Raw genomic sequence first — 18,150 nt, 5'->3', positions numbered from 1 at the left:
TAGATTAAAATAAACTTAATTTTCTATATAATTAAAATATCCTCTTTTTAATACTCCATTCGTTTAAAAAAAAAAAAGATGACTTAGTTTGACTTGGAAGGAAGTTTAAGAAGAGATAGAAGACTTTAATCCTGTAGTTCTAAATTAAGTTATGTCAAATGTATTAAAATGACCTTTAATCTTGTGGTCTTACCACGTGGAAAGTTAAAGTTAAAGTGTTGCCAAAAAAAAAGGAATCATTCTTTTGAAACAGACTAAAAAAGAAACAGATCATTCTTTTTAAAACGAAGGGAGTAATATTTTTAGAGTATGACTATTTTCAATAAATTAGGTATCTTGACTAGGTAGCAAATTTTTATTACTCCCTCTGTTTAAAAAAGTATAACATTATTTCCTTTTTAGTCTGTTTTAAAAAGATTAACCTCTTTTTTTTTTGGAACATTCTAATTTCAGTTTTCCACGTGTCATGTTAAATGCCACAAGATCAAAGGGCAATTTTGTATATTTTACCTAACTTTAATTTAGGACCACAATATTCAAAAGTCTTTTTTTTTAATTCTTAAGTTTTGTGTCAAATTAAACTAGGTCATTCTTTGTAAAACGAAGAAAATACAAAATAAACTCATATTTGGTCCATTATACTAACTCCTATTTAATCGTCCACTGTTCATACTCACATCAAATTACAATACTTAAAAGAATTATTTATATGAATCAATCTATGGGTTTAAGGCTTAAATTTTATTTCAAAGGTTGATTGTTGTTGACATACTCGTGAAATGATCGTTCGTGTTTTGAAATTCCAAAATAGCTACTCATTTCAAAAGCATGTTGGTGAGAAAAATTTCCTAACTATGAAAAATTGCTTAGATATGGCAATTGAAACTTGAAATGGCTATTACAATGTTGATTTTGAATGGATAATTTGATTAAAATTAGGGATTTGAAATCATTAGTTTGGAAGGCCAAAGGTGCTATGTTTGTTTCATAACAATGGAGGTATAAATGGCCGGATAAAATAGTAAAGTGAAAGATAAAACTAGCTTTTATATGAAAGTCGATCATTTTCCCTTAAAAAAAATGATTTGCCAGAGGCGAAAAAAAGATAGCAAATTTATAGCAAGATAACAAAAAGTTCCAACTAATAAGAAGTCTAATGAACATAAAAATGGATCACTGCCCGATATTACTTATTATTTGAGATTTTAGTATAAATTCTATCCGTATATTGTTAGATCAGCAAATCATGCTTTACTTGATTACATTTTATTGGATCTATTTCCTATCTACCTACCAAGTATTGAGTAAGTGATATGAAAATTAATAAATGAATTAACTTGTTCCTTTATCTAGCTAACAAATGATCCCAAATTGCTTAACCTTGAGAAATGATGTCATTCTGTTCGCTTATCTTCAAGAATTTTTTTTTATAATGGAAAAAGAGTCTGATATATTCCTTCTTTTTGTCATTTAGAGTTGATATACCTCTCGTTATGAAAGTGACTTAAATATACTCATATTTATATACAACTGGCTCACATATACCATTTTTCTCTAAGGAAAATGAAAAAAATAGTTTTTATATAATTTTTTATTATTTTTTTGAAAAAATATAAATTCCATATGAGTATTTAATCCTCTTCAAACATATAAATTTTTTTCTTTTGTTTCAATGACTAATTCAGATTTATTATTTTGATGGCAAATTTATTTATGTTTCACTATTATTCTTGTAAAACTTATTATAGATGACCAAATTTTTTTCTTCAAATATAAAAATTAAATTACAATGTAGATAAAGAAAAAAGGGCAAATCACGTGAATGTACCATATTAAATTATTTTTTTACCATTTATGTCAATATAATTTTTCTAACTAAAAATAATAATTTTTAAGAATTAAGAAATTGTACAGTTACTCTTCCTTCGCTCTTTCGCTGCCCATATTCTCTTCCTCCTTTTTTTTTCTGTGTCAATCTCTCTTCCTCATCTCTTTTTTTATTCTTTTTTTTTTTTTGAAAATTTCATCAAATAATCATTTTTAAATTAGTTTTTTTCATATTTCACTATTTTTATTCAAAAACACGACAAGTAAAGGAATAGAAAAAATAAAAAATTGTACAATATGATGTTCTCAAATAGGAATTTTAAAATTATAGAAACAGAAGTTCATCATCGGTGGTCATTATAAAGATTCAATTTTACGAATTTGTGATTAGTTTGGATAGATTATTCCTACAAATAAGTGAAATGTCGTTTGTAGTTTATATCCCAAGGTTTGGTTAAGTTTATAATTGATTTTGGTTAAGTTTATAACTTATTCATGAATAATACAAGTTTTGTTCAATCTATAGATGTCTTTCGTTTGTTACGTTTTCCATTTATTATTATTTTTCTCTTTCATCAACTTTAATATTGTTTAATACACTTTTAATGCAAACTTAATTCATTTTGTAGTTTATTATTTGTCATTGTTAGATTACTTGTTTAATTCATTATTGATATACGTTTAATTAACTCTATAGATCATTGTCTTTTGTTTCATTGGTTACAAGTTTTATCTATGCTTAATTCAACTTTAATTTAATATTTGTGTATGGACTTTTAAGATAAGTTAATTCGTTTTGCGTTCTAGTGGTTGATTTGTTAAGATTGAATTATATCTTTAATTCATTATTGTTACAAGTTTTATTCAATTTACAAATCGCATAATGTTCTTTCGTTTGCTACATTTTACATTCACGTTTAATTTGTTTCTCATTCAACTTTGATATGTGTGCAACATCTTTTATTCAAGTTTAATTCATTTGACAATTTACTAAGTTTCTTCATTTGTTACAGTTAGACTACTTGTCTAATTAATTGGTTATTTTAGTGATAAAAACAAATATAATCTATAAGATACATATGATATAAGTTTTATTCAGGGATAATATGAGTTTTATTCAATTTATAAATCATTGTCTTGTCTTTTGTTAGTTACGTTCTTCATTCATTCTAAATGCTCTTCTAATTCAACTTTAATATTGTGTAATACAATTTTAAAGCAATTTAATTTATTTTGCAACTTCTTGATTTATTTATTATTATTGAATTACTTATTTAATTCATTATTAATATAAGTTTAATTTACTCTATAGATCATTGTTTGTATTACATTTTTAATTCAACTTTTGTGTGAGATACATTTTTAATTCAAGTTTAATTCATTTTTTAAATTATCATGTGTCTTCATTTGTTACAATTAAATCATTTGTTTAATTAATTAATTATTCATACAAATTTTATTCATTCTACGAATTATTGACTACTCTACGAAAGAAAGTAAAGAGAGAAACTAAAGGGAAAAAAAAGAAAGAGCGAGCGAGGCAAAAATCTAATAATAATATATAATATTATAATATATTGATATAAATGATAATAATTAAAGAGTATAGCTAAAATAAGTAATTATTTTTAAAAAATGATTCACTCAAGTAATTAAGTCTAAAAAATATAGTTTTAAATTATAATATAGCCACAAAAAATAGCTTTACTTTTTTTTCTCTTTACACTAAGGATTAAAAGAAAAATAAAATAAGAATAAAAAACTCAAATAATTATAATAAAAGAATTCAAAAAATTATTTATGTATGAAAAAGATTAAAATATACCTTGAACTTTGCTAGAAGAATCATATATCATGTCTTTTTCCCCTGTTTTAATTAAAAGGATTAAAAGACTTTGGGCACAAAATTTCGTTCTTTATATTCAAAAGATACATGATTTAAGCATACGACTACGAGTAATATGTGGCATCTATCTATATTGATGCAAAATGTTCCCTCCTACAAACATAATACAACAAAATACAACTCTTGGTTGAAGGGATTCTCACTGCTGCTATGGATTCTCTTCCACAGAGAACGAACACCATCATAATTTTCCAAGAGTAATACACTTGCCAGAATTGTGAATATTATCCACAAGCTGGGGACCTTCAAATATTTGATCTCTTCTTTAATTTACACCACAAGCCAGTTTTCGTGTGAATAGTTGCCCCCGTAACGAGTTCTACATCCTCAGGAGACCCTTTCAGTTCCACATCAAACTTTTGCAACAACATTGCCAATGCTATTGTTGACTCCATTAGTGCAAATTGATCACCGACACATTTTCTTGGTCCCCCACCAAAAGGCAAGAAAGCAAAGTCTGATATAATCTGATTACAAAGACGCATTGGTAAAAACATAGATTCTGGAAATGAATATAAAAATTAATAGAATGGCACCTCATTTGGATATAATGCTCCAGGACTTCTAGATGGATCAAAACCTCCCCAGCCTTCAATGCCTTGACTTTCCTTTTGTACTAGGAACCTCTCGGGTTCAAATTCATTAGGTTTGTCCCAGAAATATGGTGACCTATGAAGATTATATACCTGCTTGGATGTGCTTAAGTGTCAATAGAGTTCATCAAGATATTACCAACCACTGGTTCAATTCATAAAGACTCAAGAAGACATTACTCACAGACGCACAAACACTTAATACTTGGAGAAAATTAAAAAAGTAAAAGTAAGGAAATGAAAACTGACAGATAGGAAAACATCAGTGCCAGCTGGAATTTCGTATCCATTCTTGTCACCATTATAGCCCCCTGAGGAGTAAAATAAAGTCTCAACCTTGATAACAACAGGGTGGGGAAACACACTGACTATACTCTTTTCACAGGGTTTTGACCCATCATAAAGAAGAAATCAAAAGAGTGGAACGAATGTGCCAGAGTTTGCAAATGGAAAGAGAGCTACAGCCCACAGATACAGCTGTGCTAGAGGGCATACAAATGCCCATAGCAATTAGCAAAAAGGGAAATATGTACAAGACTAATTGAGCCAAGTTCCCAAAACTAGGAGTAGATAACCAAAGCAGTGTGAGGAATCTTACCTGGTAGTATATCTGATGTAAGGGAACGTCTAATAAGCAATGGAGGTTGTGGATACAAGCGCAATGACTCCACAACAATAAGTCGCAAATATCTGAAACAATGAAAGTATGATATAGCATCAAGAAGCATTACAGATCATGCAAAAGAAATCCTCAAATTTTATGTTAACTAATAAAGGTAACCCTTAAAAACTTCATCCCATTACTAATGAATAATATATCCAGGAGACAAAGACTGGCTGCAGCAGTCTGTCTTTTCAATTTATCTGTATGACAAATCATTATTTGCCAATCTACGATTTTTCCTAGTTACTTCATTTTACATGATTTTGCCTTGCTCTCCTCTATTTACCAGGTTAATGATTGTCGTTTTTCAATTGTAAGGACATGTCTTCCTCATTGGTCTTAACCATCTTAATTCCATTTAGTCTCTCTATAATCAATGTTTTAACTGTTAGCCAGTTATTTTTCATTCCTTACCTTGTTCTTTTCGATTGCGCATTTTACATTGTAACATTCTTATTTAAGCAATTACTAAATTTATGGAAACATCATTATTCACGAATTGCATATGGTCCTATTGCCTCATTTAACACCAGTAGAAACTGTTTGTAACTTCGACATCTCAAGATAAACACCAAAAACACTTTCACCAGATATCTTCGCTACTTCAACTCAAGAAAATATTTCATCTTAAAACTAGGGAAAGAGTGACCATATCAAAAAACTATGCTAAAAAGGAGCATAGGCACACTGAGGGGAAGTACAGAGGATTACATTTTGAGAGAAAATGTCATAAGAAGTGATTGCTCCTTGTAAAATAACCAGTACTATAAGCTCGATAACTTACTCTAATTTTTTAAGAGACTCGAAGGTCGTCCTTCCCTGACCAAGCACTGCATCAATCTCTGACTGCGCTTTCTTCATTTTGACTGGATGCTTCAGGATAATTTATGAAAGTGACATTAGCCACAATGTTCAATTGGAGTAAAACAAATCAACTCAAGGAGATCCATTAAAACTTAAGCAAAGAGGTGTGAAGTGGAAAATGAGGGAATGACAAGTACACTATAGGAAAGGGACTTGAAAACTAAATATTCAAACTTGTAATTTTTAAAACTCAAACAATTACAACGTTTAACGTAACAAGTTCTTATTTATGTAATTTCTTTTGGCAACAGTGTAGAAGATATTTATTTTGGGTTGTAATGACCCATACTTGTGCAAGGAGGAAAACAGCCCACGTAAGAACGGCAGCAGTTGTTTCATGTCCAGCAATCAGCATCGTCATCAAGTCATCTCTTAGCTGTCCAATGAAATTAGTGACAGGGATGTTATTGAGGAACCAGTTTTACTTGTGTAAATAAAACACACATAAAATTTGGTGATTGTGACAATTTTCTGTCACTTTATGACAGTTTACAGAAAAAAATAAGATAATTTACCTGACGATCATCGACATCAACACCCCTCATATCAACTAAAAACCGCAAAAGACTTGCATCCTGCAAACTTCAAAAGTTACAATGCCAAGACTCACTGGTCTGAATTTTGCAATGATCTGTAAAATTGTTTGTATACACTTTGCATACCAGCTAACAAAAAAGAAATAGAAGAAGAGAAAACATAAGCAAAAAAACCTTAAGATTTAAGTAGTCTCTTTGCTGTAGTTTCTCAACATCTGTTTCCTGTGAAAAAATGTAACAAGAATTAAGATATGGTGCTCTATAATTCTTCTAGTATTTATTATTCTGCAAAGGTCCTTTATTTTGTTTCTCTTAGTTGATCAACTATATGAATCCTCTGTGTCCATACGCTCTATTCAAGTCCATTTCATTCCAATACTAAATATGATGTTTTTCAAGGTTAATCGGGGTCTTGAAAACTAGAGATTCATCAACACTCACATTTTTTACCCATACACGGGCATGCGAGTCCATAAACAAAATTAGAAGACTTGGAAAACATCAACAATATGATGAAGCATTGCTTGTATGCACCCAAAGATATGCCTGATTATTTACTAAGAGAATATATTTAACCATAAAAGTATTATTGGCTTGTGATATATGTAAGATCCTAAAGAATACAGATCACAAAACAATCTCATGAAAACAGCAAACTATACTAACTTCCAGAAGTACAATCAGATAAGTGTAACAACAAACTTTTTTGCCATTATGGGGCATGTAGTCAACTAGAGTGGAACCAACCAACTATCAACATAAGGTAATAACAAGAACAGATAAAGGCACGATCCATCCTCTCAAGTCTCACCTGCCTGGTCTCTTTTGCATTTTTTATAAGTCCATCAAGGCAATCATTAATGACCTTCAGATCACTTTGGAACTTCCGCTGCCGAGGAACTATCCATCTTGCCAAAGGGATATTCCAATAGGGGATGTAGAAAGTAGAACGATGCTCAGCTTCAAAAAGTGTACCATACACAGCCTGCAAATTTCATTAAAAGAAAGCATCAATTTTTGATTGGGAGGAAGCAGATGAGAGAAGATAGAAGAGTATCTGCAGCCTCGAAATCGTTTGTCAGCTGTTAGAAAAGCAAATCTGCATTCTTTACTCCGAAACTATAAGATTAGAGCAAAACATGGCATGCTAATAATATACTGAATGCTTCAGCATATTGAGAAAGTAACTGAAGTATCTTCCGGAAAATAAGGAATTTAGTTGCACAGTCAGACCTTAATAACTGGAGACTCTTTTGTGATGGAACCGAAGTCATAATTGAAAACACCAAGCCCAATAATATCTAGTGCTAAATTTGAGAATTCTGTCTCGAGATCCAACTCAATTAGCTTCCCTCCTCCTGACTCTTCTTGTTCAATAAGCTTATCAAATTTCAACATTGTTCTATCAGCACATTCAGTGAATACTTTAGCCATAGCTTCTAGGTATGATGAGTGGAATCCAGGGGCAATAACTGTCAATCACAGGAGAGCTAGTCAAATTATTTGAAGTGTACAAATGTTCACACGTGAATCCACATGCTTGTATCTATACATCTAATATATAAGTACAAAGGAAAAAGAATGCACAAATGACTAATAAAACAGAAGCAAATCAAGGATTTTAATCTGATGGGTTTTAACTTTTAAATTACGGGTTCAAAATCTTTCTATGGATTTTGTTTTATATATATATATATATATATAGGTATGTTCCGTTTAAAACCGGTTCAATTGAACCTGTATCTCTAAAGTTACATCCGCCACTGGGTAATAAATGTGATTCTGACTCTTCATTACCCACACAAAGCCATAAGGGTCTCGGATGGTACCTCAACTTTCTCTGTCATGTGGGATCACAAAAGCTTAGTTTTTTGTCTTAATAGTCCTTTACCTTGAAATATTGGGAGAGAGAAAAGCACCAATTACCAAGATGATCCTTTTTCTCTTTGGCTACACATCATTTTCTAAAAAGGATAGGGAACTTGAGTCTCCCTGAATGATGTTCCTTATGTTATCTTTTTCTTGTTCTTGTTTTTGTTTTTGTGTAGAGGCAGGAGGAGGAGTCTAAGTCAGGCGAATGCCACCATCCATGCAATCAATAGAATTGTTTGTTTGTTTGTATAGAACTGAAGTAGAACACAATCTTCTCATAATTTATTAGTAGCTTTATCCTTCTCTCTATAACTTTTATCGGAATACTCGTCTATTAGTCATTTTCCTGCCTCATTTGACTAGTGATGAGTATCATGACGACACCTCTATGTTTCTGAAACACTGGAACTTTATGCAGCCTAACTTCGTATCCTAGAGAAAAGTTGAAAGCAAGTGGTGCTACCCTTGATAAAAAAAAGGCTATCAGATTACTTTGATGTCTGACATCATCCAAATTATCCAGTCATGAAGGCATTGCACTTCTGTTGCATAACCGATTTTTATCACAGCACTATTCTATTTGACCATTCAAAAGACAGAAAAGAGCAGGTATCAAAAGATACGAGAAAGTAGTATCCTTCATCATGGACAAGTTTAGTAATTAGTAAGGGTCAAGCTTGACTACATCAACCGATATATCAGTCAATAATTTCTGCTGCAGGATTATTTGTGTTACAAAATGTACATAACCATATCTAATCATAATATTCATAGCATAATCATAGGTAGAGATCTTAGAGATATTTAGGGATATTTTCTGATTTTATTTCCTTAGATAGATTCACTTGTACACCTATAAATAGCTCTTATTCTTCGAATAATAGAACAACGAAATTGATCCATTGGCTCTGTACTTTACATGGTATCAGAGCGGGTTATCCTGCTTTGTCTGAGTTACATCAGAACTCCTCCGATATACAAAACACCAGACTCCAGTGGTCAGAGGACAAGAGTGTAAGACTCACATGCCGGGAAATCTGCTGGAGACATTGCAGATCTTGAAGCACGTGAAGGTGTGTACGTGGATCTATCTTGGTTTGGTTTTTCTGTTACAATTTCGTCTTGACATTTGTAGAGGATTTCGGTGGTCCTCTAATCATCGGACCATATGTTGGAGAAGAAAATCCTTGAAATAGAATCCGTGCACTCTCATTGGTTAGGTTTGACACTTGTCTGTTTATTGGTTTTTTGGTCTTTCATTTTGATATATGATTGGAGGCTGTTTGCAAAGTGCAACAGTAAGTTGAGTGATTGCTCCACAATTTGTGAACTTGATATTGCTTAGGAGGCGATCTGCCACTCATTTGGAAAATTGTTTTGAAGTGATGGTTGTCAACCTCAAGATTCTGTCTACCAGTTAGCTACTGTTTGTCTTTCCTTTTGGGTATAGTGTGACTTTCAGATATAGCCTACTTGGAATGTTCTATTGGTTTCAACATCAATTTGATCTGATACAGTGAGCATTTTAGTCGGAAAAAAAAATGGCTGATCAAGGTGAGGTTGTTGCTGCATCTAGTCCATTATCTGACAAAATGTTATTGATTTCGGTTGAGGAGATCTCTAAATTCTCTCAATATAAGAAATTATTGAAGCAATCCACTTCGGTTAATGCTTTTCCCAAGTCAGATAAAGCATGTCTCATCACTTCTTCAAATAAACAGGTGATTGATTCAGGTGCCACCAATCATATGACAGGTAATCCTAATATTTTTTCTAATTTTCAGCCATACAAAGAACCCTATCCAGTTACAGTAGCTGATGGATCAACCTGTAACATCATTGGATCTGGAACTGTTAAACCTACCTCCTCTATTACTTTGTCATCTGTATTAAGTATATCAAAATTGGCCTTTAATCTGATTTCTGTTAGTAAAGTTACTAGAGACCTTCATTGTTATATCACTTTCTTTGCCGATCATTGTTTGTTTTGTAATCTTACTACAAATGAGGTTATTGGTAAAGGACATGTTTCTGATGATTTATATATCCTGGATGAATGGGAATCTCGATTTGTTGCATGCTCAAGTGTCGTATCTCCATTTGAAGCACATTGTCGATTAGGACACCCTTCTCTACCTTTGTTGAAAAAGCTTTGTCCTCAATATCAGCATATTTCCTCCTTGGAATGTGAGTCATGTAAATTTTCAAAACACCATCGCATCTCACTAGGTCCAAGGGTTAATACTCGAGTTGAGTCTGCTTTTGAGTTAGTACATTCAGATGTTTGGGGACCATGTCCAGTTGTTTCTAAAACTGGCATAAATATTTTGTTACTTTTGTGGATGATTTTTCTCGAATGACTTGGATTTACTTTATGAAGAGTAGAACTGAAGTGTTTACTCACTTTATTGCCTTCTGCGCTGAAGTCAAAACGCAATTTAGTGACTCAGTTAGGATTCTTAGGAGTGATAATGCTAAAGAATATATGTCAGAATTATTTCAGTCTTACATGAGAAAGCTCGGTATTCTTATCGGTCTTCATGTGTTGATATACCTACCAAAAATGGAGTTGCTAAGAGGAAGAATAGGCATCTACTTGAGACAGCTCGAGCATTTCTGTTCCAATTGAAAGTCCCTAAACAATTTTGGGCTAATGCAGTCACTACAGCTTGTTCTCTGATCAATCGTATGTCGTTGACTGTGTTGGCAGGTAATATGCCTTATAGTGTTCTTTTTCCAACCAAATCACTATTTCCAGTGGAACCTAAGGTGTTTGGAAGCACATGTTATGTTCCAGATGTTCGACCATGTGTTACTAAATTGGACCCAAAGGCGATAAAATGTGTTTTCTTGGGCTATTCTCGACTCTAGAAAGGGTATCGGTGTTATTCTGTTGAGCTTGGCAAATACCTAGTGTCAACTGATGTTGTATTTTCAGAGGCTACACCATTCTTCTATGCACCTCAGTGAGGTGGAGGAAGATGAGTGGTTGATCTATCAGGGTACTCGTGATGTGACAAAACAATCAGATGATGTTGTTCTTCCATCTTCCAGTTCATTCATTGAGAATCAGTCAACTATTATGCCTTCAAAACCTTCTTCATCCGTTCCAACAAGATTGCAAATTATTCAAGTTTACTCGAGGAGGAGAGGTAATGATGATACTTATCCTACATCAACTCCTTTATCATTAGTTCCTTCTCCACTTGATTCCTCAGAAAATCTTGACCTTCCTATTGCACTTCGGAAAGGTACACGTCAGTGTAAATCCACATATTGCATTACTAACTTTGTTTCTTATGATCACTTATCTCCTGCATCTAGCTGTTTGATTAGCTCTCTAGACTCTGTCTCTATTCCTAAAACAGTGAAAGAAGCCTTAACTAATTCTGGATGGCGTGATGCAATGCTTGAAGAGATACATGCTCTAGATGAAAATTATACTTGGGATTTGGTGGATTTATCCAAAGGAAGGAAAGCAGTAGGATGCAAATGGGTTTTTACAGTCAATCCTGATGGTTCTATTGCAAGACTTAAGGCTAGACTTGTGACTAAAGGCTATGCTCAGACTTATAGAGTAGATTATTCAGGCACTGTCTCCCCCTTAGCAAAGCTCACCTCTGTTCATTTGTTTATTTCATTGGCTGTTTCTCAACATTGGTCTTTGCATCAACTGGATATCAAGAATGCTTTCCTTCATGGTGATCATCATGAAGAGGTGTATATGGAGCAACCACCAGGGTTTGTTGCTCAGGGGGAGCATGGAAAAGTTTGTCATCTAAGAAAATCTCTATATGGTCTAAAGCAGAGTCCTCGTGCCTGGTTTGGAAAATTTAGAGATGTAGTTCAAGAATTTGGGTTGAAGATGAGCAAGTGTGATCATTCAGTCTTTTATAGACAATCAATGACTGGTATATTCTTTAGTTGTCTATGTTGACGATATTGTTATTACAGTAGTTGATTGTACTGGAATTTCTTCTCTCAGACTTATGGAGTAGATTATTCACACTTTCTCCCCCTTAGCAAAGCTCACCTCTATTCATTTGTTTATTTCATTGGCTGCTTCTCAACATTGGTCTTTGCATCAACTAGATATCAAGAATGCTTTCCTTCATGGTGATCATCATGAAGAGGTGTATATGGAGCAACCACCAGGGTTTGTTGCTCAGGGGGAGTATGGAAAAGTTTGTCATCTAAGAAAATCTCTATATGGTCTAAAGCGGAGTCCTCGTGCCTGGTTTGGAAAATTTAGCGATGTAGTTCAAGAATTTGGGTTGAAGATGAGCAAGTGTGATCATTCAGTCTTTTATAGACAATCAATGACTGGTATATTCTTTAGTTGTCTATGTTGACGATATTGTTATTACAGGAGATGATTGTACTGGAATTTCTTCTCTCAAGCAATTTTTACATGCCAAGTTTCATACCAAATACTTGGGACAGTTCAAATACTTCTTGGGCTTAGAAGTAGCTAGAAGCAAGAAAAGGATTTTTTTATCTTAAAGGAAGTATGTACTTGACCTACTTGCAGAAACTGGTAAGTTGGGAACAAAACCGTGTGGCACACCAATGGTTCCTAATGCACATCTTACTAAGGATGATGCAGACCCTTTTAATGATCCAGAAAGATACAGAAGGTTGGATGGGAAACTGAACTACCTTATTGTGACTCGGCCAGATGTTGCCTATGCAGTCAGTATTGTCAGTCAATTCATGTGTGTACCAACTGTCAAACATTGGCTGCTTTGGAACAAATTCTGTGTTATTTGAAAGGAGACCCTGGCGTTGGCATATTGTATAGCGACCACATACATACTCGTGTTGAATACTTTGCAGATGCAGATTGGGCAGGATCAAGAATTGATAGAAGATCAACTACTGGCTATTGTGTCTTTGTTGGTGGAAAATATAGTATGTAGGAGGAGTAAGAAACAAAATGTTGTAGCTCGATCTCGTCCAGAGTCCGAATATATAGCTATGGATCAGTCCACTTGTGAAATACTATGGATACAACACCTTCTAGCTGAGGTTGGTTTGGATTCTTCTTTTCCCGCAAAACTTTGGTGTGATAATCAGGCTGCTCTACACATTGCATGAAATCCAGTGTATCATGAACGGACAAAACATATTGAGTTCGATTGTCACTTTGTCCGTGAGAAGATTCAAGAGAACGTGACTTCTACTGGCTATGTATAGCCAAGACAGGAGAGCAATTGGGTGATATATTCACAAAGGCTTTGAATGGAACTAGGGTGGAATATCTTTGTAACAAGTTGGGCATGATTAATATCTATGCTCCAACTTGAGGGGGAGTGTTACAAAATAAACATAACCATATCTAATCATAATATTCATAGCATAATCATAGGTAGAGATCTTTAGGGATCTTAGAGATATTTAGGGATGTTTTCTGATTTTATTTCCTTAGATAGATTCACTTGTACACCTATATATAGCTCTTATTCTTGGAATAATAGAACAACGAAATTGATCCTTTGGCTCTGTACTTTACAATTTGCAACATTTAGCAGATTATATGGGGATCAAAGTGGGCAGAACCAGGCCAACCCCATATACTACACATGCTTACTTCTTCTTCTCTGTTTCCAAGTATCAAGGTCAGCAGGTATCAGCCCTTTTCCCATGATTGGTTCAAAAATTTCAGCAAGGACCCCCTGGTTAGAAATAAGAAGAACCAAATTACAACATCAAATAGAGTAAGTTGACTTAGTTTCCTGCTGTTGTGCCACTATATAAATTAACTTCTATCAGCTAATGTAAGTATTAACAAGATTTCCCTTTCTCCCTAACAATTAAAAAGGAAAACGAAAGGTCATAAGCAAGTTCTTATAACTTTTGTTTTTTTAAGAAAGAACAAGGCCTGGAATTGTTATGGTTTGAAATTGATAGACAGACATACAATAAAAACTGTAAATGTGAAATATCAAGGTTAAAGTATCATATGTTAACTTGAGTTCTTGCATAAATTAAATTTCTCCATCAAAGAACAAGGAAAATTATTTTGGACGCATCATATAACAAATAACTAACTTAATGAAGAACCAAGGAGAAGTTACTAGTTGTCTAAAGGTTCCGCTGATACTCCACTTCTTGCAATATTGATTTGCAAACATAATCAAATCTAACAACTCCCTACATGAGTCAATTGCATCCCTTCTATGCAGAAAAATCAGTAAAAGAATGAATAAGAGATGATGTGCAAAGCAACAGTTGACAATCAGAGGCAAGTAAAGATATGAGAATATACAAGAGCAGACAACCTTAGATATGCTAAAGAATGAACAAGAGAATTACAAAGAACAAAAGGGGTACAATACCTTGTCATAAGAAAATGCATTCTCACGAAGAATATGCCGAGCAACAATGGGATCTGATACAACAACAAATGCCTTTGGTCCAAAAGCAAGTTTATAGACTGATCCATACTGTCAGCCCAAACAAAAGAAGGAGAGAATTAAATTTCACCAAGAAAATAGGGGGACAATGAAGAGAAAAGTCGTATAGTATTTGCATTAGATACCTTTTTTAGGGAAAACCTACAAGTAAGTTCATCCATTTTTTCATTATAAAAATATTAAGAAATTAGTCAGCTTTGATATGAATAATACTCAATATATCCTAGCAAATTCTTGGCTAGTTTTTATTAATATAACTAAAGACCAATACATGTTTGGCATCTTTGTTCTGAATAATCAATTCATTCTAAAAAAGTTGGTAACTATAAAAGTAATCCTGTTGGTACAGACACATCATAAATCCACATTAGCATTCTCCTCTCCATCATGATACTTCAAATCTCTATTTTCTCACATTTTCTGTCAAATGATACAGATTTTTTCTTGCTTTGATAAAAGTTATGCAACAACCAACTCTGGACAACTTTTCGTCCAACACAATATTCTGTTCCCTCTGACCATTGGGAACTGAATTTTTTAAAAAAGTACAAAACTAAATTGTGTCTCTTGCTCAAAGGCAATGTTGCTCGGACTCTTCAAAAATGTCATCGAGTGTGTGTCGGATTCTCCAAAAATAGTTAGCTTTGGAGAATCCGATAGAGGTTTGACATCGAAAATAAAGAGTCCGAGCAACTTAGTTCAAAGGAATAGAGAGATAAGAGAGAGTATCATACTAAGGCTATTACCTTTAGGAACCAATCATACAATGAGAAAAAAAGTGGGCGGTCGAAAAGGTCAGTCACTGCCCCTTCTGCAATAGGCATTGACCCAATTCTCCCACCACTCAACAGATTAGTGAGGAGGTTGCTAGCATTATCAAATAAATTCATCTTTGTTTTTGGTTCATCTGTGCCTGTGGACTGACATCTGCATTTCATAGTCCTGAATTTTAGCCAAAAAACACGGCCACATATAATCATTAGATGCCACAAAAGATGAAGAGGATATCTTATTTCAATCAACATGACTATACTCCAGAAGGACTAAAAAGGTAGAAAAATGTGCTTATGATGCTCGTAAGTAGGGGGCGGAGCTAGAGTGTTGGTCACAGGTTCGATTGGACCCAATACCTCTGGTTCAAACCCTATATTTGTCTTAAGTTTTCATTGAATACACAACAGCAACAAAAATATACCCAGTGAAATCCCACAAAGTCATTGAATATACAACAACAACAACATACCTAGTGAAATCTCACAAAGTCATTGAATATACAACAACAACAACAATAACAACATACCAAGTGAAATCTCACAAAGTCATTGAAAATACAACAACAACAACATACCCAATGAAATCCTACAAAGTCATTGAATATACTACAACAACAACATAACCAGTGAAATTCCACAAGTGGGGTCTAGGAAGGATAGCGTATATACAAACCTTACCACTATCTCTATTAGGTAGACAGACTATTTCTGAAAGACCCTCAGCTCAAGCAAATCAATGCAGTAACTTAAAGAAACAACGTTAATGCAAAGAAACATGACAACTAATAGGAAAACAATGGGGTAAGGAACCGTAACAACAACAACACAATGCGATCACCTAAACACAATAAACTAAGACTACATGAAAAGACTAATACTACGAGCAACACAACGCTTTATACACCACCAAGCCAAATACATGAATAGGTAAAGGTGAAGCCAGGATTAGAAGTTTGGCGATTCTAAATTATAGTATAGAAGATAAAATATTACATAACATGTTTTTTTTTTTAAAAAGAAAAAAAAACTTTTGTTGATATTCGGGTTAGAACCCACAACTCTAGCAAGAAAAGCATTTTCATTCATGTCCCTTTCCTTACCACTTAACTGTCAATCAATTTTCTTTCGCATTCACACGTTAACATACATATATATTTATTTTGATTTTTAATATAAATACAAAAAAGCTAGTGGGTTTGTCGAAACCACCGATTAGCTTCATCCCTGTGAATGGATAGTAATACTACATCTTTGAACTACCTACTGACATACTTACCTAAGCTCGTTAAAGTTGCATCATATCTTATCTAATCATGTTGTTAAAAGAATATGATAAGTAGGCAGAGCGTAGGAATAAAAAGTGGCAGAAAAATGAATGAAATTGAGTTAGTACATTGGTGACAGAACCGCCATCGCTACTCACTAAACAAATTCATGAAAGATACCTGATTGAAGATCTTTTTTCGGTAGACCAGGAAGTTGGATAAGAAGAAGGGAAGTGGCGGAAAATTGAGTCACTCCGTCGATTCAACACAAGACAGGTGTTGCTGCTACAAAACCCAGTTGCCATTTTCTCTCCAACTCAAACAAAACGATCTGTTGAGTGCTCAAGGATAGAAAAGGTAGTGGAGCACACACTACTACAAGTAATTAAACAACTGCCTTTTCATTTTCTTTTTTCTTTTTACTATAAATATATAAGTTGTTACTCCTTAAATTTGTTTTTCTTTTCCCCTCTTTTCTTCTTCTAGTTTTCTGCTTGACACTCACTCTTGCTGTTTGGTAGCAATAAATATGTTCCCAATTTGATCGATTACATATATTTTTTTTAAATCAGAAATATAATTCCCTTAAAAAAAAGTAAGCTACATGACTCATACTTTAAGTTTATTGTCTTTTTCTCATTCTATCCGATATTGAAAAAATAAGTTATATAAATGATATTATAATATGTGTTATTTCTTACAAAAAGGGTATAATATACTTTTTTAACTTGTCATTTAAACTTAATATATGGCTCATTTGTTCATAGATACATTTATGGTTATACAAATGGCTTATATATACAGTACCATTACAAAAGAAACTCACATATATCTTTCATCTTTAAGGAAGTGAAAATTTTAGTTCTAAATTTATTTTTTGATTTTTAATTTAGAAAATTCATGTGGGGTGGGTATATATGATCCTTCTAGCAAAGTTCATTGTATATCTTAATCTTATTCATACATAAATTTGTTTTTGACTTCTTTAATTATAATTACTTGAGTTTCTTATTCTTTAATTTCTTTCATTCTTTAGCCTAAAAAAATTAAATTAATTTTTGCATCTATATTGAAATTTAGTTTTTGTATATGTAAAAAAAACGAGACATCTATAATAAATTTTACAAGAAAATTAGTGATACATGATTAAATTTTACCATAAAAATAAATTTAATTAGTTGTTGAAACAAAAAAGTCAAAAAAATATACTTATGAGGAGCTAGGATCAAATATACCCCATACTATTATATATATATTTTAAAAAATATAACAATTAAAAATTAAATTAAAATTATTATTTTTCATTTATACGAGAGTTATTAGTATAACTATAGGGGTATATATAAGTTACTTTCATAACGAAAGGTATATCAGATCTAATTGTTTCTTTCTCATCCACCCAACACCCCCACCCAGCTACCCTTGACCATCCCA

General features: G+C 33.0%; 1 protein-coding gene across 3 annotated transcripts; it reads right to left on the bottom strand.

Annotated features, from left to right (window-relative positions):
* Nucleotides 1-3,649: 3,649 nt before the first annotated feature.
* Nucleotides 3,650-17,229, bottom strand: LOC107020693 (cytochrome P450 97B2, chloroplastic-like). 3 transcript variants are annotated; one of them, XM_015221150.2, is made up of 14 exons: nucleotides 16,897-17,229; nucleotides 15,425-15,605; nucleotides 14,601-14,708; nucleotides 13,853-13,937; nucleotides 7,624-7,862; nucleotides 7,202-7,375; nucleotides 6,565-6,612; nucleotides 6,370-6,429; nucleotides 6,144-6,230; nucleotides 5,775-5,863; nucleotides 4,925-5,016; nucleotides 4,576-4,637; nucleotides 4,270-4,419; nucleotides 3,650-4,200 (listed from the first exon to the last, which is right to left on the bottom strand). In XM_015221150.2, the coding sequence occupies exons 1-14, from the start codon at nucleotides 17,019-17,021 to the stop codon at nucleotides 3,979-3,981; spliced, it is 1,722 nt and encodes a 573-aa protein (XP_015076636.1). In that variant the 5' UTR covers nucleotides 17,022-17,229; the 3' UTR covers nucleotides 3,650-3,978. The 3 variants fall into 3 exon arrangements, with proteins under 3 accessions (XP_015076636.1, XP_015076635.1, XP_015076637.1); XM_015221149.2 differs by having other exon boundaries at nucleotides 15,425-15,620; nucleotides 16,897-17,227; XM_015221151.2 differs by lacking the exons at nucleotides 7,624-7,862; nucleotides 13,853-13,937 and having other exon boundaries at nucleotides 15,425-15,620; nucleotides 16,897-17,228.
* Between the last annotated feature and the right edge of the window lie 921 nt (nucleotides 17,230-18,150).

Source organism: Solanum pennellii, chromosome 5 (genome assembly GCF_001406875.1).
Source record: "Solanum pennellii chromosome 5, SPENNV200".
NCBI lineage: Eukaryota > Viridiplantae > Streptophyta > Magnoliopsida > Solanales > Solanaceae > Solanum > Solanum pennellii.
Note: the sequence above shows the minus strand (reverse complement) of the source record. Positions and strands in the feature narration are given on the sequence as shown.

Coding starts and splice junctions, on each gene's coding strand:
- LOC107020693 (XM_015221149.2), bottom strand. CDS start 17,021: ATGGCAACTGGGTTTTGTAGCAGCAACACCTGTCTTGTGTTGAATCGA. Junction 15,621..16,896: donor GAAAAAAGATCTTCAATCAG/GTATCTTTCATG, acceptor GCTAAAATTCAG/GACTATGAAATGCAGATGTC. Junction 5,017..5,774: donor GAGTCTCTTAAAAAATTAGA/GTAAGTTATCGA, acceptor TCATTGTTTCAG/ATATTTGCGACTTATTGTTG.